General features: G+C 39.9%; 3 protein-coding genes and 1 pseudogene across 3 annotated transcripts; 1 reads left to right on the plus strand and 3 right to left on the minus strand.

Moving 5' to 3' along the window:
• Positions 1 to 5,542: 5,542 nt before the first annotated feature.
• On the minus strand, positions 5,543 to 7,098 carry LOC148803443 (serine/threonine-protein kinase MPS1 pseudogene; annotated as a pseudogene).
• A 1,372-nt stretch (positions 7,099 to 8,470) lies between these two features.
• On the plus strand, positions 8,471 to 9,332 carry LOC104604938 (putative histone H2A.3). Its single transcript, XM_010269517.3, has 2 exons — positions 8,471 to 8,798; positions 8,875 to 9,332. Exons 1-2 carry the CDS (start codon positions 8,610 to 8,612, stop codon positions 9,094 to 9,096), a joined length of 411 nt encoding a protein of 136 aa, XP_010267819.1. The 5' UTR covers positions 8,471 to 8,609; the 3' UTR covers positions 9,097 to 9,332.
• A 7,904-nt stretch (positions 9,333 to 17,236) lies between these two features.
• Positions 17,237 to 18,282, minus strand: LOC104604939 (protein H2A.7). The gene is made up of 2 exons (XM_010269518.2): positions 17,927 to 18,282; positions 17,237 to 17,704 (listed from the first exon to the last, which is right to left on the minus strand). Exons 1-2 carry the CDS (start codon positions 18,113 to 18,115, stop codon positions 17,492 to 17,494), a joined length of 402 nt encoding a protein of 133 aa, XP_010267820.1. The 5' UTR covers positions 18,116 to 18,282; the 3' UTR covers positions 17,237 to 17,491.
• Positions 18,283 to 19,191: 909 nt separating this feature from the next.
• LOC104604940 (protein VASCULATURE COMPLEXITY AND CONNECTIVITY-like) lies at positions 19,192 to 21,743 on the minus strand. The gene is made up of 3 exons (XM_010269519.3): positions 21,534 to 21,743; positions 21,230 to 21,435; positions 19,192 to 19,645 (listed from the first exon to the last, which is right to left on the minus strand). Exons 1-3 carry the CDS (start codon positions 21,630 to 21,632, stop codon positions 19,399 to 19,401), a joined length of 552 nt encoding a protein of 183 aa, XP_010267821.1. The 5' UTR covers positions 21,633 to 21,743; the 3' UTR covers positions 19,192 to 19,398.

Genomic DNA, 21,743 nt, shown 5'->3' on the forward strand with positions numbered 1-21,743 from the left:
AAGCAATACAACAATTCTTTTATTTTTTTATTTTCTCTCTTTTACAATTTTATCTGAGAGAATAGGAGAGAAAAAAGAGAAAGGAGTGAGGTTTTTGCACTACCACCGCTCTACTCTCGTCTAAGGTTGAAGATGATGAACAATATCCACAAATAATTATCAAATTCACCAATAATGATCATGCTTACAACCAAATCATTAGGAATCAATTTTTATCTAACTTCACCAAATCATCGAGATTGGACTCACTAGCAGCAAATTATAAGCCAAATGCAAATTACAAGCTAATTAAGTCAGAGATTCAATAGGGTAGTTGCAATTCAGCACCAGAAAGAGCAAATGTTTGTCAAGAGATGTCGAGAAACGAAGCACCGGTTTTGTTGCACTGGCCCCCAAGTCGGGCCTGTGGCACCAACAACCAACTTGACTATCGACTTTATCGTGAAAGACGAGACGTAACAATACCGATGCAAGATCGGATGAGAAAGGATAGTTTGGACATTTAGAAACAGCCTGAGGAGAAGCTTTTTTGAAGTTAAGTGATGGAACGAAACGCTAATAGAAGGGGTCGTTGTCTAGGACGTCTTTGTCATTGATCCCTAAGGGGGTCCTTATAATTTAGTCTTATTTTGATAGATAAAAGAACTATATTAGAGGAGCTAAATATTTACATAGTCCAACACATTCGGTAACCAGAATGGTTAATTTTAGAAAACAAAAAAAAAGGGAGAATAACGGTTCAGCCCAGGGTCAGAATTTTTAGGAGAAGATGAAACGACAAAAAGTGATGAAAAATTAACATATATGTCTTACCACTGATACTTGGTCATCAATCCAAAATTTAAATTATATGTGTTTGACTGCACATTGGAATGATAGTGAATGGAACTTGAACAAAGAAAATTTAAACTTTTGTCTAGTTCTTAATCACAAGGGAGGCAAAGTTGGTAAGACTATTGAGGAGTGTTTGCTAGAGTGGGGCATTAATTGATTTTTTATAATTACTGTTGATAATGCAAGTTCTAATGATAGTGCAATTAGATATTTAAAAAGAAGAACTAGGAATTGGAAAGGCACCACCTTAGAACATGAATTCATGCATTTAAGATGTTCTACTAATATTGTGAATTTGATAGTGAAAGTAGGATTGGAAGACTAACATGAATCTATTCTCAAAATCCGAAATGTAGTAAGATATGTGAGATTATCTCCATCTAGGCTTCAAACTTTCAAAAGGTGTGTTGAGAAGGAGAAAATAGAAAAAAAGAATCTTGTATGCCTTGATATTGAGATTAGGTGGAATTTTACCTATTTGATGTTGGAAGTTGCTGAAAATTTTGAAAGAGCTTTTGACCAGTTAGGGGAGGATGACCCAAGATATCTCTTATACTTTGAAAGTGGTGATGATGATCAAAATGATGAGAGGACTAGGAGAGGGAATAAGCATGTTGGGCCTCCTAATTATGATGATTGGGACAATGCCAGATGTTTTGTGAAGTTCCTAAAGCTTTTTTATAATGTAACACTAGCGGGGACCCGTGTGATGCATGGGAAATCCAACCCATTTGGTTGACCTTTAATGTTATATTCACCTATGTCACAAAATATTGAAGTATGAATTATGTAACATAAATATTTATTAGTATTGTAATTGCAAAGTGGAGATGGCATGAATTATCACAAAAGATAAGAAATCATAACAAAAATTAATACATGAGGGGGAGGACATCGAGTCATGTCCTAGTTGAGTTATCTATTTTGGCACACTTTGCTTCTACTACTGCTTTCTCTAATTTGGCATGAGCTGACACACATGCTAGATAAGAATTTGTTGAATTGATCTCTTTAGCTAAAAGTTTGTCAACCTAGTATACAAATTATATAACAGACCATCTCTTAGTTGTTAGTTTTTATTTAAGAGAAAATCATAAAATAAAACATTGGATGAGAAGAGAGTCTACTATAACATCAAATACAATGGTCATATTCAATAAAGAAAATGTTATACATGAGAAGAGAGTCTACTATAACATCAAATACAATGGTCATATTCAATAAAGAAAATGTTATACATGAGAAGAGAGTCCAAAGGTGCAACCAACAAAAGGAGAAAGAGAGACTTGTAAAATGATTCCAATGAGGTAGATTACACGCAACAAAAACAGCTCGTCCAGGCAAAAAGTTAATAAAACCTAAAAAGAAGAAAAAAGTCACCGGTGGATCTTCCAAGTGTAGACTACATGCAACAAAAACAACCCATCCAACCAAAGTTGCAGCATTTTGATCTATGTGAGAGAGGATGGGAAAACTAACCTGCTCAAAATGACGACAATCTCATCTTTGACAACTTTTGCACAAAGACCATAGATCCACAGACCTTGATACCTCTCCCATAACCTTAGAAATTGCAACTGAACATTGACTCCTTGTATCCTTAAAATGTATAGAGACGCAAAGACATGAGGATTGTAGGCTTTTGCCAAAAACAAAGAAATGGGGACATTACGGTTTCGCTTAATACATAGATAGAACTTGAGAGAGATGGGGAAGTAAGCCAGCAATAGAGAGGCATGGGGAAGGGGAGAGAGATCTCTCGTTCTGGTTCTTTCCCCAACAGACATGATGGGAGGGCGGGAGATGTTTTGGAAGTGCAAGCGTCTCTCGCCTCTCATTGGATTTGATTACAATTATGTGGAATAAAAAAAATAAGAACTTAAAAAAAACGGAAAATTAGAAAATGGTGTTTTGAGCAAGGAGAGACGTGTTGACCTGACACATCCAATTTTAATATATATATTGCGGTTTTCGGATGTCTTCATGTCACATCAAGTGCATTTTTTCATGAATTCGTGGCATTGCAAACTAGGTTGGTTCATTTGCCTAGAAGTGGAGACATTCTTTTGAGTTTTATGACAAAGCGCATGAAACGAAAGTTTGATAAATATTAAGAGATCCTTGAAAATTTGAATTTCTTGTTTATGTTGCCATTACTTTTTATCTTTGTTACAAATTAAAATATGTGAAGTTTTGTTTTAATTAAATATATGATAGCTTGAGAGCTAGTGAAATGGTCGAGAGAGTAGAGGCAACTCTTAATTGTTTATATTACTATTATCATGATCATGAATGTAAGCATTAAGTTCAAGTAAAGCTTTTAATGAGATGGATTTCGATGATAACGAAGATGATACATGGAGATTCTTAGCATCTTAATTTGTAAAACACTTAAAAAGTGAAGAAAGTATAAAAGTAAAATATGACATTGCAAGGTATTTGTTAAAGAATTGTGAAAAGTTAAATGATTCATTTGACATTTTGATTTGGTGAAAAATGAATTCTCAAAAGTATCATATACTTCCTTAAATAGTAAGGGATGTCTTGGCCATGCCAATTTCTACAGTTACTTCTGAATCGACATTCAGCACAAGTGGGCATTTACTTGTTTTTTATCTCCAAAAATGTTGGAGAATCTTATGTGGCCAAGATTGGTTACGGTTCAAACCAATCCCAATTGATATTCGAGAAGCTATGGATGAAGTGGAAAAATATGAAGAAATCGCATTAGGTAATATTTGTGATCTTGTAAATAAACCTTATTTCATAATATTATTTATAATTTATATAATTTTTTGGGTTACATACTAATATTTGTTTCTTTGTTTTAGAACTCTCAGGAACAACGGAACAAGTGTAATTAAGTGATGATAAATGATATTTTTGTAAGACTTAATAATCTTTACAAGTGTAATTATTTTTTCTACAATTTAAATTTTCATTTTCCAAGTAACAATGTAAAACAAATTTTTCTTGTTTGTTTCTTGATAGTTGAGTCATTGGCAACATTTCTTCTTCAAACATTAAGTTCCAAAGTCCATTAGGCCACCTAGTTTTTGAATGGCTGCAAGAAATTTTGGATTGGTGATTAATGAACAACTTTTGTCATCAACTTTTTATTTAAATTTTATCATTGGATGGTTGAAATGATGTTCAATTAATGATTGTTTTTTTACACCTTACTTGTTTTTATGTTCAAAAATTAATGGAGTTCAGTTCCAAGTTTAAGCTTTATTGGAACTAGAAGCTTTATTAGAAGACAAGATGGCTTTATTAGTGATGCTCAGCTACAAGTTTAAGCTTTATTAATGATGTTCAGTTTAGTTTATGGCTGAAATGATGTTTTGTTATAGGTTTAAGTTTTATTAGAAGCTAAGATGGCTTTATTAGTAATGCTCAGTTCAATTTATGGCTGAAATGATGTTCAGTAATAGGTTTAAGCTTTATTAAAAGCTAAGATGGCTTTATTAGTGATGTTCAGTTACATGTTTAAGCTTTATTAGTGATGTTCAGTTCAGTTTATGGATGAAATGGTGTTCAGTAAATTCAATTACAAGTTTAAGCTTTTTTACCAGTCATTTTGGGAGAAATTATGCTAGACTGCTATTGTTATTGTAGTTGAATCATTCAACCGGTCACAAGCCATTATTCATCCAATATTCAAAATATCAAATTGGATAGCTGAATCATTTAAATTTCATATTGCATTACAACTTCATAAGCTCATCACAAGCCCATTGGTCTTTTGAGTAACTATGAATGCCAAATGGCAAATGCAGCCTTAATCATGGTGTGTAATGGGCCAAATATCAAACTTGAACTAAAACTTAATCATGGTGTGTAGAGAGTTGAAGATTCTTTACCATAAGGGGAGATGTAATTAGACAAGCTGGTCTGTGTTGTAACCAGACAAAATCCTTGTGAGATTAATGCGATGAGGCTGTTCATCGAGGTTTTCAGGAGTCTCCGCCTTCCTTGGCGAAAGCACTTATCATTGGGAGGTGGTGCTTATCCATGTCTTTGTGGGACTCCGCTTCTCTCCAAGGTCTTTGCTGACATAACTATGCTCACTTATAGGTGAACGATGTGTCGACATGGTTCGGGGGCATCGACCATAGAGACACCCACATGGTAGTTTTGACCAGTTAGGGCACTACCCGAACAAATAAAAACATATGAGTACAGAAAATTCTCGACATATATTTGGAGTATGATGTGAGGTTGGTGTAAGGAGTATATCTGGACTATTTCATCCTTCTCAACTCGCAAATTTCCAATGCAAAAATATTACTAATACCTACTACAATAAAGATGTATAAATGAGTTGGGATCACTTTTTCACATGCAGGCTACAACACCGATTTCCCATTTCATTTTTCTTTTCCTTTCAAACAACTCAAATTCTTATTAGACTGATTTTTACTCGGTTCATGAAGCCAAAACTTCTAGTTGGAGTGACTATAATCTCTCATAGTTTGAATGACTATTTTTGACATTATGAACAATTAGTTTGCTTATAGATTGTATTTTTTACTAGTTCATGAACAATTGTTGTTGGGTTATCAGCTTTCTCTTGGGTTATTTTCTATGTTTGATGACAAATTGGAAGGGACTCAACAGCAAAATCTTTTCTAATGTATAACTGTTATTCATGATTGGTGCATTAACCTAAGACTTAATTGAGAGGAACAGTGTATGATTAGAAGTTCTATATCTCATAGTCAATATGTTGTATAGTGTTGTTCTTTCCCTTTAGCTTCTTTAGATATTGAATCTCCTAAAAGAAAAAATTCATATGCAATAGAATAATCACGACCTTTAAGTTTGATCCTTTTAAGGTTATAGATTGTACAATTGGATGAGATGACCTTGTAAACCTCATTGCTTCCTCCACTCCCAATCTTTCCAAGTTTCTGGTAGAGATTCCCATTAATTTCAAAGAATAAGTCAAGATCATAAATTCTTTTTACGAGTTCTAGATGTCCCCTTACCACTTACAGCCTTTTCTGGTTTTTCTAATTTAGAGGACTCCTATTTCATATTTGAAGATGAGTTTTTGGTTGATGGATCATGAGATTGTATATCAGAAAATTAATCTAAAGACTTTACTTCAGCTATTTTATTATCCATATGGGAAGGTGCTTTTGCACGATCAACATGTCCATCATGTCCATCAGCTAACCTTTCACGTTGCTTCAAATAATAGGCATGCTTCCCCTTTGACAGTCCCTGATTAGTAACTCCTTGAGTAATAGGTTTAGGATTCACATTTAATTCTTCTAGAGATTCTATTTCCATATGAGAACTACTATCTCAACAATAATGAAAGTTGTAGGTTGTTGAATTCAGTATAGACGTAGATGCTGAATGGACTAATGTTGTAGTTGCATAGGGATGAGAGTTCGTGCAAGAAAAGAGAAATAAGCAGAATTGTTGGAGTCTCGTTTCATCGATGACCATAGGGTATTGTTGCCGGAATCTATTCTCACCGGTGAGATCGCCAGCCGCTAGAGAAAACACTATAACCGGTGGAGGGCATTAGGGTTTCATTCTTTCGTTCCTGGAGAGAAAAGAGGAGAGGCAAGGGCTTTAGGCGGGAATTAAACAGAAAACTAGAAAGTGCTGAATTAGGCTTGGGTAGGGGGGAGAGGGACTAACAGAATGGAAGCCTAAAGACTGTTAGGCTCCTCCACTCGTGTATAAAGTTCACATGTGTTTGAGGATGCATGGCATCCTCACATTTTGTGAGGACGTTTGGAGGCGTCAGGCTGTGAGGAGAAAATCTGGACTCCTATAAAATATGTTACACATTTGACACCGCGGGGCCCACCATGTATGAAGATTGGATCTGCTCCTCACACATGGTGCCTCACACACACGTTCTATCATGCATTGGGAACATCTCCCGTACTTATTAGTTATTATTCATGGGAGATGTTCCCAATGCACGGTGGATGTGCCTATGAGGTGCCCATTTGTGAGGAGTAGATCTCATCACTCATGTATGAGGGTGTTGTAACCAAGGTTTTAAATTTTGCAAATACGTATCGTTTTGGAAGAGTTCCGATACATGGGACATGTCTAAATACAGGGTTTCGTATTTTTTCGTTTGTATCGGACCAATATGGGTCCATATCGGCTTTGTATTGGGCCGTTCGGGTATGTATCGGCTGATACAATCCGAAACACGCCGATACATATGCTATATAATTTAATTAAATGCTCATTTAAGTTACCTTTGATTACAACATTTAATAATGTCATTAAATGTTATTTAAGTGAAATAACTTGTTAAAAATTACAAACCAAATGTAACAAGTTTTGAACCTAAGTCATTTGCTTATAACAATAATTAATTAACCATTATGCCAACATTAATTATTTATTAGAAAGACATGTTTTTTTTATACTTAAAAGTAATCTTTCTTGCCTTGGTGGAGGTTTCCTGACAAATGCTATAAATTTGATTATTAATATTTATATAATAATAAGATGAATACAAGTTATATTGATTTATTAAAAGTTAAAGTATATATTAACTTGTATACATAATAAATATTATCTAAATCTATATATAATAAATATTAACTAATAAATGATTTTAAAAAAATATTAACTAATAAATATTAGTATATATACAAACATTTTACTTCTTCTATTATTTTTCAATGGTTACTAATTATATCATGATACTTTATATAAATCATTAAAGAATGGTTTTTATGTTTAAATAAATTAGTTATACTTACATAAAATTCATTTTTATTATTGTTTATATTTTTAAAGATTTTTTGAGATTTTCTAGTGTATACATGTGTATATTGATTTTTCGTCTGTATCTATACGTTTCCAAAGCGTATCTTGATATGTCTCTTAAAATTACCTTTCCAATACACTTTGCGTTTCTGATACTTTGAACCTTGGTTGTAACGTATTCTTTAGGTTAACTTTGGCTGTTGGGGCTCAACAAGACATTTTTTGGGCTGGGCATGTTTTGGACAATTCACCTATTTATGCCCATGCTTTAGTTTTTAGTCAAAATAAATTAAGATATAATTAAAATTTCCAAAAATTCTCTCAATATCATAGGCCGTTAGCTCCCAACAGATAAAGTTTTTCCTTCATTGACCGGGGTGATCTGGACATATATGAAAATGAATTGGCATCACTTGTCAATAAAATACGTTATAACACCCTTCCAACACTTTTTTGACACCGCACAATCTTAGCATGAGATGGGGACCCGCGCCATGTATGAGGGTGTTGAAACGTATTTCATCGGCAGGTGATCCGGCTCATACATGCAGTTGGATTATTGAGCAAAGTCGCTCTCACGGTGGATGTGCCTGTGAGGCGCCTATTTGTGAGTAGCAGATCCCGTTACCTCTCACTCGCTCCAACTGTACAACTCCAGTTCCGACTGTGAAGAGTGATCCAATCACGTTCACCCAAACAATAAATCCAACTTTAACAAAATAAATAAATAAATCCAAGTTCCCCGAAAATTTACATATAAATTGCATCCAACCGTTCATGTACACTTGAAACGAACGGTATCAGATTACGATCCGCGTCGTTGGTTCCTATTGGCTAATATCATTGAACACATATATAAATTATCGATAGGAATGGGACATTCAAACATCCCCCCCAGGCCCCAACCAACGCAAACTGATTTTTCTCAGCAAGGGCTCCCTCTCATTTTATCTCTTCCCTTCCCCCCTGCCCATCGACCATCCTAGTCTTCTGCAAAATTTCTTTCCTGAAAATTCAATATGGCCGGACGAGGAAAGTCTCTTGGAGCCGGAGCGTCGAAGAAGGCAACATCGAGAAGCAGCAAGGCCGGTCTACAGTTTCCGGTTGGTAGGATCGCTAGGTTTCTGAAAGCCGGCAAGTACGCAGAGAGAGTCGGTGCTGGTGCCCCCGTGTATCTCGCCGCTGTTCTCGAATATCTCGCAGCCGAGGTTCATCTTTTCCTAGACGATTCCTTTGTTTGAAGAATTGAATTGAATAAATTATACTAATAATTCTTGAAAACAGGTTTTGGAATTGGCTGGAAACGCAGCAAGGGATAATAAGAAGACAAGGATAGTGCCGAGGCATATTCAGTTGGCGGTGAGAAACGATGAAGAACTAAGCAAGTTGCTGGGTGCCGTTACGATCGCAAATGGTGGTGTGATGCCCAATATTCATAACCTCTTGCTGCCGAAGAAGACTGGAACCGGTTCTTCGAAGGGTGTTGCTGCTGATGATAACAGCTAGATTCTTTTATTTTATCCCCTAAGCTGGAGTTGGAGCTGGACAGGAGGAAAGAGTGAAAGAATGAGACAAGAGTAGATTATTAGTTTTTTCTTTTATTTTTTGCGTTTTCCTCTAACTCGACATGAATAGAGTGTCCACAGTTAGAAAGCCTTTTCTTTTTTCCTCTTTGGGACTACAGTTAAAGTTCATGACCGTAGATTAACGAATTGATGGATGTAATCTTTGTGAATTTTTGTATTGAGAACCTGCTTTCCTTATTAATGAAGTAGCTTTGTGTGTGTTAAAAAAAAAAGAATTATTCAGAAAAAGTACTTCCTAACAATTGGTTTTGAAATCTAAAAGAATTATAACTTGATGTGAGATAGGTGTGGCGCCAAATCCAAAAGAGAAATAAAAAAGATATTGTCTAAAACTCACCATAATTTTTCAAAATATTCATGTAAGTTTTTGTTTTACAAAACTCACCATATTTTTTCAAAATATTCATGTAAGTTTTTGTTTTTCAAAACTCACCATCATTTAGAGCACAGTTAGTGTACATTTATAGAAGTTGTCCATTTCAATTGTAAATGCAATTTTGATGACCAAACTGTTCTTGAATGGTGAATCAGTCTTATTAAACATATTTTTATGACTAAAATGCCCTTAAGCACCCAATTGCCTTATATATAAGATTTCTATTTATTGGGAGACATTTTGCTCTCATATTTGTTTTTTTTTCAAGGGCTACACAATTGAGGTAGCCCATCCCCCAACCCTGGTGTAGGTGGGATTCGATCCTGATGTAACCGTTTTTGGTCATGTACCATTTTTTGTGATGTATAAATTTTTTGGCTAAGTACCTTGTTGTTTGACCCGATGGTGACGTGCCTTGGTGATGAGTTACTTGGTGGCGAACTCCCTCGGGGAGAATTGCTTGGTGACGAACTGCTTGGTGGCGAATTGGCCGGTGGCGAGCTCCTTGGTGGAGAGCTACTTGGTGACGATTTGCCAGGTGGCGAATTGCTTGGTGGCGAACTGCCTGGGGGCGAACTGCCTAGTGGCGAACTCCCTGGTGGCAAACTGCCTGGGGCGAACTGCCTGGTGGCGAACTGCCTGGTGGCGAACTGCTTGGGGGTGAACTGCCTGGTGGCGAACTCCCTGGTGGCGAACTACCTGGTAGCGAGCTGCCTGGTGGCGAACTGCGATGGCGAACTGCCTAGTGGTGAGCTGCCTGGTGGCGAACTGTTTGGTGGCGAACTGTCTAGTGGCGAACTCCCTGGTGGCGAATTGCCTTGGGGCGAACTGCCTGGTGGACTCGTCACTCGACTTGCTCCTAGGCGGCCTGCAACTCAGAGGATGGTGGAGCTCCCTGGTGCAGCGCTACCCGACTACCCTCCGCATGGGGTGATTTTCTCTCCTTTGTAGGCGGCAGGAGCTGAGGGACCTGCGAGAACTGAATCAGAGGACCCGGGGGTATTTTCCCGGCTAGGACTCTCCGATGCCTAAGTTAGCATTTTGATTACAGAGGGCTTGGAGAGAAATGAGAGAGCGAGAGAGCGGGGGTTACCATCCTTTTTCCTCCCCGTTGGCTTTGGAGGTGAGAGTCCTTATATACAGGTGCCCTCGCGGGTTAGGTGGGTGAAAAGCCTTAAAACGGTAAGACGTCATATCCCGTCAGAATCGGGGTACGGTGATGAACTCCTCGAGGTTGTCAGGCTGGCGCTTGTGTCAGGCGGCCAGGTCGGCGCCAGGGCCAGGTTGTCAGGTCGGTGGGTCAGTGTTCGGGCCAGGTTGCCAGGTCGGCGCCTGTGTCAGTCGGTGGATCGGTGGTCGGGCCAGGTTGCCAGGTCGGCGCCTGTGTCCGGGCCAGGTTGTCAGGTCGGCGCCTGTGTCCGGGCTAGGTTGCTAGGTCGTCGCCTGTGTCCGGGCCAGGTTGCCAGGTCGGCGCCTGTGGCAGGCTGATCTGGCCAGGTCGCGCGCAGGCCGCCCATAGGCTGCGTGCAGGTCACGCCAGGCCAGCCAGACCGGTGCCCGGGGGGGGGCACCAACTTGGTAAGTTGTTGCCTGGGTGTTTGCCTAGTTGTACGAGGTGCCACGTGTCGCAATTTCACTGGAGGGCCAAATCTGCCCTCATCAATTGCCCCCCACTCCCGAGCTGAGAGTAACTCAATGAAGGGAGTAGATTTCTTTTGGCCTGTAAGTCGACGAGCTAGTAAGTGTTGATCCAATTCCTTAGGCTTTGGGAGCTGCCTGTATGTGGCGAGCTGCCAGTAAGACGAGGGGGTCTCCGCCAGTTCAGTAGTGTAGCCCTTAGGCTCTAGGGCAACTTATAGTTCACTTTTGTTGATTTGCTCCTGCTGAGGAAGCGACTGGATATTTAGCAATAGTGTGGTCCGCAGGCTTTGGGAGTGACTCGTAGTCTACTCTTCTTTGACTTTTGCTCGTACCGGAGAGGCGACCGGGCCTTAAGCAGTAATGTGGCCCGTAGGCTTTGGGAGTGACTCGTAGTCTACTCTTTTTTGACTTTCCCGTGCCGGAGAGGCGACCGGGTCTCAAGCAGTAATGTGGCCCGTAGGCTTTTGGGAGTGACTCGTAGTCTACTCTTTTTTGACTTTTGCCCATGCCGGAGAGGCGACCGGGCCTTAAGCAATAATGTGGCCCGTAGGCTTTTGGGAGTGACTCGTAGTCTACTCTTTTTTGACTTTGCCCGTGCCGGAGAGGCGACCGGGTCTTAAGCAGTAATGTGGCTCGTAGGCTTTTGGGAGTGACTCGTAGTCTACTCTTTTTTGGCTTTTACCCGTGCCGGAGAGGCGACCGGGTCTTAAGCAGTAATGTGGCCCGTAGGCTTTTGGGAGTGACTCGTAGTCTACTCTTTTTTGACTTTTGCCCGTGCCGGAGAGGCGGCCGGATCTTAAGCGGTAATGTGGCCCGTAGGCTTTGCCTGTGAGGTGTCGAGCTATGATTGTGCTGCATCAGCTTCATAATGCCAGTCACCCACTCCTACAAGAAGCTACTAGGAGCTCGACCTTCGGGGGCGGCACTACTAACTTTAGGTCGCCAGCTCACACGGGAGCTTTGGAAGGCTCGACCGGTAAGGGCGCCTATGTAGTCTGTTGGCCGTCAACTCCCGCGGAAGCCACGAAGAGCTCATCTTTGTAGGGGGGACCTTGCGGAGAGGACTAATGAGGCATTATCTGAATTGAAAGTAAGGTTGGTAGAGCTACTTAGTCTATTAGCTCCCTGCATAGTTTTTGAGCTCATAAAAAATGTAAACTATAAAGTGATAGCTTCAAAAAAGTGAGGACTTAGCTTTGGTAAGATGAGAACTTAGCTTTTCGTAGTGTTTTCCCACAGACGGTGCCAATTAATGTAACCGTTTTTGGTCACGTACCATTTTTTGTGATGTATAAATTTTTTGGCTAAGTACCTCATTGTTTGACCCGGTGGTGACGTGCCTTGGTGATGAGCTACTTGGTGGCGAACTCCCTCGGGGAGAACTGCTTGGTGACGAACTGCTTGGTGGTGAATTGCCCGGTGGCGAGCTCCCTAGTGGAGAGCTACTTGGTGACGAACTGCCGGGTGGCGAACTGCCTGGTGGTGCTCCCTTGTGGCGAACTGCCTGGTGACGAACTCCTTGGTGGCGAACTGCCTGGGGGCGAACTGCCTGGTGGCGAATTGCCTGGTGGCGAACTACCTGGGGGCGAACTGCCTGGTGGCGAACTGCCTGATGGCGAACTGTTTGGTGGCAAACTGCCTGGTGGCGAACTCCCTGGTGGCGAACTGCCTGGTGGTGAGCTGCCTGGTGGCGAACTGCCTGGTGGACTCGTCACTTGACTTGCTCCTAGGTGGCCTGCAACTCAGACGATGGTCGAGCTCCCTGGTGCAGCGCAACCCGACTACCCTCCGCGTGGGGTTATTTTCTCTCCTTTGTAGGCGGCGGGAGCTGAGGGACCTACGAGAACTGAATCAGAGGACCCGGGGGTATTTTCCCGACGGGGACTCTCCGATGCCTAAGTTAGCATTCTGATTACAGAGGGCTTGGAGAGAAATGAGAGAGCTAGAGAGCGGGGGTTACCATCCTTTTTCCTCCCCTTTGGCTTTGGGGGTCGGAGTCCTTATATAGTGGTGCCCTCACGGGTTAGGTGGGTGAAAAGCCTTCAAACGGTAAGACGTCATATCCCGTCAGAACCGGGGTACGGTGATGAACTCCTTGAGGCTGTCAGGCTGGCGCTTGTGTCAGGCGGCCAGGTCGGCGCCAGGGCCAGGTTGTCAGGTCGGCGCCTATGTCAGTCGGCGGGTCGGTGTCTGGGCCAGGTTGCCAGGTCGGCGCCTGTGTCAGTCGGCGGGTCGGTGTCCGGGCCAGGTTGCCAGGTTGGCGCCTGTGTCCGGGCTAGGTTGTCAGGTCGGCGCCTGTGTCCGGGCCATGTTGCTAGGTCGGCGCCTGTGTCCGGGCCAGGTTGCTAGGTCGGTGCCTGTGGCAGGTTGATCCGGCCAGGTCGTGCAGGCCGCGCCAGGCCGCGTGCAGGCCGCCCGTAGGCCACGTGCAGGTCGTGCCAGACCGGTGCCTGGAGGGGGACACCAACTTGGTAAGTTGTTGCCTGGGTGTTTGCTTAGTTGTCACGAGGTGCCACATGTCACAATTTCACTGGAGGGCCAAATTTGCCCTCATCAGATCCCAAGTCTCTGCTATGACCAGTAGGAAACATTATCAATGAGTTGGTTGGCACCTTGCTTCATAGTGGTATTTTTGAAATATTAAAAAATGGATTAACTATAACAAAGGGTAAAATGGTAATCTATTAATACTCCATAATTTCTTTAAAGTCAAATTACTAACTTTAGACAATTTAAAAAAAAAAGTTTAAAGCCCCACTTGATTCGCATGAATAGAGGTTTGGAATTAGAATCAGAATGGCCTATTCCAATTCCAACTGTTTGGTTGGGCAGAATCAAAATCCTATTTCTATTCCTACTGGAATGACATTTCCCTTGGCTATTCCTTGCCCCTCTATTGGGAATGAAATCCCATTCCCAAGGTTATAAAAGCCTAAAGGCGTAGTTGATTCATAATGGCCCAAAAAGGTGAGGCGTATACTTCAAAGCTTAAGAAAAAAATTAATTAAAGTTTATAAATTGATAAAAATATCATATACTATGCTAAATTAGAATGATAGAATGTATAAATATCTATACAATAAAAGTTTAAAAGCATTAACTTTTAGCAATTACATTAAAATAAAATAATGAGTCAGCTATCAATTATAAACATTTTACATTTTAGGTTTAAAAATGTAAAATTCTCAAATAATTCAAGTGACAAATTTGAAAGAAAGGAAACATATGAAGAATCATCCATATAGTTGGATATAAGATTTATGGTGATTCAATAGTTTAAAATAAAGAATAGGGAAAATTCCCGATCAGTACCCATACTTTGGCTTGAGTGACAATTTGGTAAAAATGAGACAATCTAATATTTGAACTTTCAAAACATAGCAATTTATTACCTGATGCTAATCAGCCGTTAAGTGGCACATGAAAAAATACATATGCGCTTCAAGTATTATCTAATTTTCTTTATCAACCAACTGCTTTAATTCATCCATCTGAAACTCGTTACAAACTGGATAAAGTAAATAATAAGAGAAAAAATTAGAATACGTTTATTTTTCTTTTATTTGCTTGTTGACATGACTCACGTGAGCAGGTTGAGATGCAAGTTGAGGGATTCAAACATGGAAACAAAGGTTTGAATGGAAGAAAGAGAGTTGGGATATATCGAGAGCCATGACGAAGATTTAAGACTGAAAACTCAGTTAGAATAGAATATGGGCCTTGGCTTCCTCGGCGGCTTTCTTGGAAAAACAAGCCTGGCACCATGTTTCGCTAAAACCCGTGTCGTCTCAGCTCCAATCCTTGAGGTGACGCTTGGTAAGTGAAGAGAATGCTTGTTAATATGAGAATAACGTACATGGAACTGTAAGTAGTGGTGGAGCAAAGATCCGAACAAGCTCCGATGATCTGCTCAGCCGTTGATTTGGAGCTGAAGTCAATGGGGCCCACTGAACCGAGGAGGCATTTTATTGTGTCGAGCATTTTGATATAGCATTGCTATTAGACAAGGGCGGTTGTAAGAAGGGTTTTGATGTTTGTGATAGACTCTTAAGAAAGATGACGAACAATCTATCTTATTTTCAAGGATAATTTTGATATTTTCAAAAGGTTTAAATGATAGATGAGGTCACGTGATATATATAACTGATGATTCATTAACAATAAATACTAGATTGTCACATTTCCAAAATACAAGTATCATATTGTCACATTTTAAACTTCCAAATTTTTCCTAAGACTGCATTTTTAAATTTTACACCATTAAAAATGTGAATCGATTTAATGAAAATTAGGACCGGTTGATTTTGAAAATTTACATCGATCATGTTGGGTTTTTTTAATGTAAATTTTCAAAAAAAGGTGAACGGTCATAGATACCCTGCGCCTGAAGCACTACGGAGGCTCACGGTTGCGGTGATCGGTACGGCACCTCACACGAACTACGTGAGAGTGGATCGCACATGAAACGCATTATTGCATCTTCCTCTCCCCGGTCCAGTGCTCCATACTCGTCGACTTTCTTCAATCCCTGAACGCCCGTCGACTTCGTGCTGCTCTCTCCGTCTCGTCGTTGTGGGGAACTACTTCCTCTTCTCCGCTCCTAAGATCAATCTCTTCTTCCTCTGCCAATCTGTGTGTAGAACTTGGCTATGAACACCTTCGCCCTGAGATCAATCCCTTCCTCTTCTCCGCATGGCACCAATTCGGAGTTTTGCTCATCATCCCCACTTCCTTCACAATCATAATCTCTCATCTCCTGGAAAACTCCTCCCACCACCTTGGTTATATGCACCATCTTTTTGATTGTGGTCGTTGCAATAGTCATCCCTGAAGTCGAAATCGACGGGCAGATTGATGCATGGGATATGAAACCTGTGATGCTGGACAGTGCAATGTTTTGAAGTGGAAGAGCGGCGTCTCGTCGAAGGAGATCTCCCGCTCATCGTAACGAATGGAGTCGCAAGCGGCAGCGTTGCGTAGGCTCTTGATGTAGTTGGGCAGGATGCGAAGGTCCATCATAAGCTCTCATTAGACAGATACGGAGGTCCAGACGCAATACCGTTGAAGAGAAGTTGCAGAGGAAGGTAAAATTTACATGGATTTTATCGATGTAAACTTTCCACCAATTTTCAATAAATATACTGACAAGAATGAAATTTTACACCGATTGATACACCTCTATCAAATGCTTGCAAAATCGAACCGACGTATAAAATTTATCCCGATTTAATTTTACACCTCTACCAGAAGCAGTCTAAAAAATAATAACTTAATTAATTTGGTCTATACAAAAATAATCAATAGAAAGACCATTAGAAAAAGAAATAAGAAAAATAATAAAAATAGTAAACCTAAAATGTTAAAATTAGAATAAAAAAAATCTATTGGTTTATCATAGGCCCATCTTGCATTAAATATTCCTAAAACACTAAGAGAAACTAAAACCAATATAATTTAGTTATGTGGGCCACTTCACCTTTGCCACGTCAGATATACAAACCTTAAACATATGCTACGACTGTCGTAGCGCTGGTTCATGGACAGGAACCAATAATATGTGGCCGGCTTCGGTCATAAATCGTTAAAGAAGCAGATGAACACCCATCTTTGCAGGTGATGTAAGCGTCCATTATTTACTATTATTTGTCATGCGTCATGTTTCAAAATGTACACTTCGAACCCACCCATGGGGTCCACACTAGTCAAACCCACAGACCTTTTAAAAATCAAAACTGTGGTCGGCTCAGAATTACGACATATCCAAGACCCAATCCTCCCTCTGTTCAGCCGTGCAGCACAGAAAAAGAAAAAATGTGTCGAAGCGAAGTTCTCGTTTTGATTGCTGTTGCTTTTCTTTAGGTGTGTGTATATTCCACGAATGAATTTGAGACCGAGAACAAGCCTCAAAAGCGACTGAACGACGAAAAGTTCAAAGCCATTTTTTTCGGAAATTGCGAACCCCGCCGGTGGAGATGAAGTTGGGGTGTTTTACCAGACCCGAGAAAAATAAGCCCGTCACTTTTAGCTAAATAAGACATTAAAATGGCTGCAAATTAATAATTTTTCTTTTTTGTGCTTACAATAGAGACCCCTATCGTCGTTAACAACCTCGGATCCGAATATCAAAGCCCGCCACACACAGATACCAGGAGATAAGATTCCTTTTAATGGAAAGAAAAGATATTCACATTTCGTACTGACAAACTACAAAGGATCCAAGAAAAACATCTCTATAATTAAACAGTTACCAACAATTATTTGGTCTGCCGGGAACGTATAAGAAAAGGAAATATTCCGATCAGTTGTCGTCGCCGGCGTCGGCTTTGGACCCGGCAGCTTTCTTGGGGAGAAGCAGATTGTGAATGTTGGGCATGACACCACCATTGGCAATGGTAACGGCACCCAACAATTTGCTGAGTTCCTCGTCGTTTCTGACCGCCAGCTGGATGTGCCGTGGAACGATCCGGGACTTCTTGTTGTCCCTGGCCGCGTTCCCCGCCAATTCCAACACCTGTGAAACGGAGCCCGTACACTCTTAAGTACACGTGTACCCACATTAAAACCAGATAAACCTAGGAATATTGTTCCTTTCAAGGGGTAGTTTCGGTATTCTATCACCCCAAATATGTTCCAGAAAACAAATTTAGAAAAAAGAGAAAGGAAAGCAATCTGAAAATAGAGACATCGAATGAATACTAAGCTGGTTAGGAGCTCAGTTAAATTAAATCTGTACCTCAGCGGCAAGGTATTCTAAGACGGCGGCGAGGTAGACAGGAGCACCGGCACCGACACGTTCAGCATATTTTCCGGCTTTCAAGAAACGAGCAATACGTCCGACGGGAAATTGAAGACCAGCTTTGCTACTCCTCGATGCGGCTTTCTTCGTTGCCCCAGATCCCAGTATCTTACCCCTTCCCGCCATTTTCCCCTTAAAATCAATTCCAGGCAACCGAGACCACCGCCGATGTATAATAAAACCCGGCGAAAATATCAGAAAAAGAAAGCTTCAAAAAATCACCGGAGGGCGGCTAGAACCACAGCAGGGAAGGGCTGCGGAAGGAAGGGTTAAAAGCTTTTTGAATATTTTCGTAGCTTAGCAGCCGGTCTTTGATTTATATAGTAGTTGGTGTCTGGCGGTAACCAATGAGAGAGGAGCACACGGATCGAAAGGATGATCGTTCGATTGAGAGGTAAAGAACGGTCCGGATCATGAGTCTTTATAATAAGCAAATAATTGCAATTATCAGAAATGCTTGGTTCTCTCACTTGAGTAGCATGTGCAATACACGCGCAAGAGGGAGAGAGAGAAAGAATGAGATTTGTAAAAAAAAAGCAAATGAAGAGAGAGAATGTATCACAAGAGAAAAATAAATAAATCTCATGTGGATGAGGGTCTGGATGTGAAGCCTCCTAGGCAGGAATTACTAATGCTTGTTTCTGCGAACATATGTATTATCGAACGAGGTCCGTCAATTGGTACAATTTCATCACCAAGATGTATGGGTGCTCACGGTTCGGTTGATTTATTAATTTTTTATTATTTATAATATATATTATAAAATTATATTAATATATAATAAAAAATTAAAAAAATATATAAAATATTATATTTTAAAAAATATATTATATATTATAAATATATATAATACATATTTATTAATTTATGATGTATAAAAAATATAATATGTATATATAAATATATATATCATTAGATTCGATTAATTGTTTGTTTTCTATTTTAATTAATCAAAATTAAACTAATAACCTTCGGCTTTTTAAAATACTGAATCAAAATTGATTCGATTTTCGGTTTTTCTTGTTTACTCAAACAATAAGGCATTAAATTTTTTTAACTGTATCATAAATTCTCCGGTTTTGACAATTAGCCAGGTGTCAACAGTCGAAGTTGGACCTGGATAAGTCTGTACCCAGACTACAGCTGGGTTGATAATGGCAGAAATTAATTCGGTAGACGGTAATTCCTGGAGAAGTAAAGAGTAAGAAAACAGAACCAAAATTACATAAACAAATTGTGCCTCTGGGTCTGGGGTGTTGCATAATTCATACACAAATTGTTGTATTTTGTAATTTGTAAAGATAATCTTGTCAAGCTAGACCCGTTGTTTGCACTCTGCATTTAAGATGTGGAATATGGGAAGAAAAACACCTACAGACAGACTACAGCTGACTAGCTGAGTGATACACTCATACATGCTGTCCCCTTGAGGCCATCTGTGCGTCTCTGGTGGTGGAAGTCCGATCTTTTCCTTCTTCCTCCCTCACGGCTGAGATAACGGAAACATAGTACGCAACGCAAAATAGCCCGTGGACGAAGCACAAAATCCCTCCGATTGATAGAAAATGATGGTGTGATATCCCGCAAGATCCTCTTGATTTTGAGTTTGTCATTGTTCCTATTATCAGCATCGAGAATCCAACTGCTAGTACGATCCTGAAAATTAGCAATTGATTAATAAGAGGTTAGTTATCTTATGTTATGTATACAGTGTACGTGAGATAACCCAAGTAGGTACACATCAGATCGTCTTCCCTTTCAAGCAAAGGCCCGTAGGATTAGAATCTTTTATTTCGATAATTGATAGTATAGATTTGAGTCCTATGGGCTATGGCCAACTACCGTCAAACACATTTTCGTGCAAGGACTTCTAGCCCATTCTAGAGTCCAAAGGCCCATACATTCCGTTAATTTTTGCTGCCGGTGGACTATGTGAGCTACCCTGTATGCTTTTATCTTCCTATTAAATTATTCATGTAAATATCTAAACTCCAACAGTATTTGAAATTTTGAACTTTTATCCATGGCCTAGTAGTTTAGCTGGTTATTTGGTATTCCTCCGTTTGGGAAGATCGGGGTTCAAATAGGAGGACAAATTATGGCTTTAGTTGTTTAAGGTTGCATTTGGTATGATTGTCACTTTTAATTGTAATATTTCTTAACTTGGTTAATATAAATTTTTGAGAAATTATTTTATTTCATTACATTAAATAATTAAATTTTCTAAAAAATATAGATATTGAATTGGGTGTTGGCATTTATAATAAAAGCATCAAATTTGACGTATCTTGAAGAAATAACAATGGTACCAAATGTTACATTGATAACTCAAAACATTTGTTGTCGAAAAAAAAATATTCTCATAAAATTTATATTGACTAACTTAAAACATTACAAGTGACAATTATACCAAACACAACCTAAGTTTCTTGTCCATGACACTTTATCATGGGTGTGAGGCGAAAGAATATTTTCAACTAGGGGTGCAATTTGAGCAGGTTAGGGTAAAAGGCTTTTGTCAATATCAGAATGGGTTCAGCCCAAAAGTTTGAGCCCAAAGTAGTGTAAAATGTTAACTTAGGCTGATTGAGTTACACACTTACACCCTTATTTGCAATCAATATTCTTCTAGCCAAAAAGAGAAACAAGAAACTGAATGGAGAATGCAACATGTCATATGCAGATGAACCTCCCAAACTGCCAAAGTATTTCCCCAAAGAGAAAGGGTAGATTCTCCATATACTCAATGCTAATCATAGGCCCATGCGCATATCCCTGTTGCTATATTAATATAGAATTCAGATCACCCCACAGAGGGTGCCCCACAGCACATCTCACCCCATATTTGTCATTGGGAGATGCTCCCAATACACGGTTGGGATGTGCTGTGGGACACAGATATGAATTCTTTAACATACTAGCCCTGCTATTATTATTATTATTATTTTTGGGACTAGCATATAGCAACCCACAACCTTATGGAACCTAGAACCCCGTCACTTATATCCAACCAAAAAAAAGTTTCAAGTATGACAGTACAAACCATAGAAGTTCTTTAAGCTACCAGCTAAGACGTGCTTTTCTTATGCTTTAGTTAGTAAATTTTAGAGGAACATCCTCTAAGTCTGATTAACTAAAGAGAGTATGATCCATATTTGCAAACCTAAAATAATGCATAAGAGCCTAAGTAATGAGGAAATTTGGGATATGAAAGGTATAACGAGCCCATGGAACACATACCATGATAGAATGAGGCAAACCACTGCTAACTGTTTATTGGTCGAAGATCTTTCCAACTCGTCTTTGGAACAAATGCACATGCACCCACCAACCAAGTTAGCAATAACATGCGCTAAAGCCAGAAGGGATGCTGCAGCCAGTCCCAGCTTGAAAGCTTGATGGCTTGGGTTTCTGCACTCAAAAATCCACAGCCTCACATATTTCTCCTGTAAATTTTGGAAGAAAAAATCATCAATTGAAGTTAGTGTTCAAAGGAAATTAATTTTCTTTTCTTTTTTCTTGTGTGGCATATCATACTTCATACCTTGTTCTGAGCAACTTCAGCTTGGATTCCCAGTATTCCCGCACTGACATCCATGGCCAAGATCAAGAGACAAATTAGAGCAGCTTCTGGTCTCACCATTTGTGTAAGTTGGAATCTCAAGGATGAAGGGAGATGGAAGAGAAGAGAAAGGGAAGATTTCTTGTGAGGATTGAAGAGAGTTCTCGTTAGAGTTGGATGAGATGAGGAGAG

Source organism: Nelumbo nucifera, chromosome 1 (assembly GCF_055504915.1).
Source record: "Nelumbo nucifera cultivar China Antique chromosome 1, China Antique-T2T, whole genome shotgun sequence".
Classification (NCBI taxonomy): Eukaryota; Viridiplantae; Streptophyta; class Magnoliopsida; order Proteales; family Nelumbonaceae; genus Nelumbo; species Nelumbo nucifera.

Coding starts and splice junctions, on each gene's coding strand:
- LOC104604939 (XM_010269518.2), bottom strand. CDS start 18,115: ATGGCGGGAAGGGGTAAGATACTGGGATCTGGGGCAACGAAGAAAGCC. Junction 17,705..17,926: donor TAGAATACCTTGCCGCTGAG/GTACAGATTTAA, acceptor TCCGTTTCACAG/GTGTTGGAATTGGCGGGGAA.
- LOC104604940 (XM_010269519.3), bottom strand. CDS start 21,632: ATGGTGAGACCAGAAGCTGCTCTAATTTGTCTCTTGATCTTGGCCATG. Junction 21,436..21,533: donor CTGAAGTTGCTCAGAACAAG/GTATGAAGTATG, acceptor CAAAATTTACAG/GAGAAATATGTGAGGCTGTG. Junction 19,646..21,229: donor GTTTGCCTCATTCTATCATG/GTATGTGTTCCA, acceptor GCTAATTTTCAG/GATCGTACTAGCAGTTGGAT.
- LOC104604938 (XM_010269517.3), top strand. CDS start 8,610: ATGGCCGGACGAGGAAAGTCTCTTGGAGCCGGAGCGTCGAAGAAGGCA. Junction 8,799..8,874: donor TCGAATATCTCGCAGCCGAG/GTTCATCTTTTC, acceptor TCTTGAAAACAG/GTTTTGGAATTGGCTGGAAA.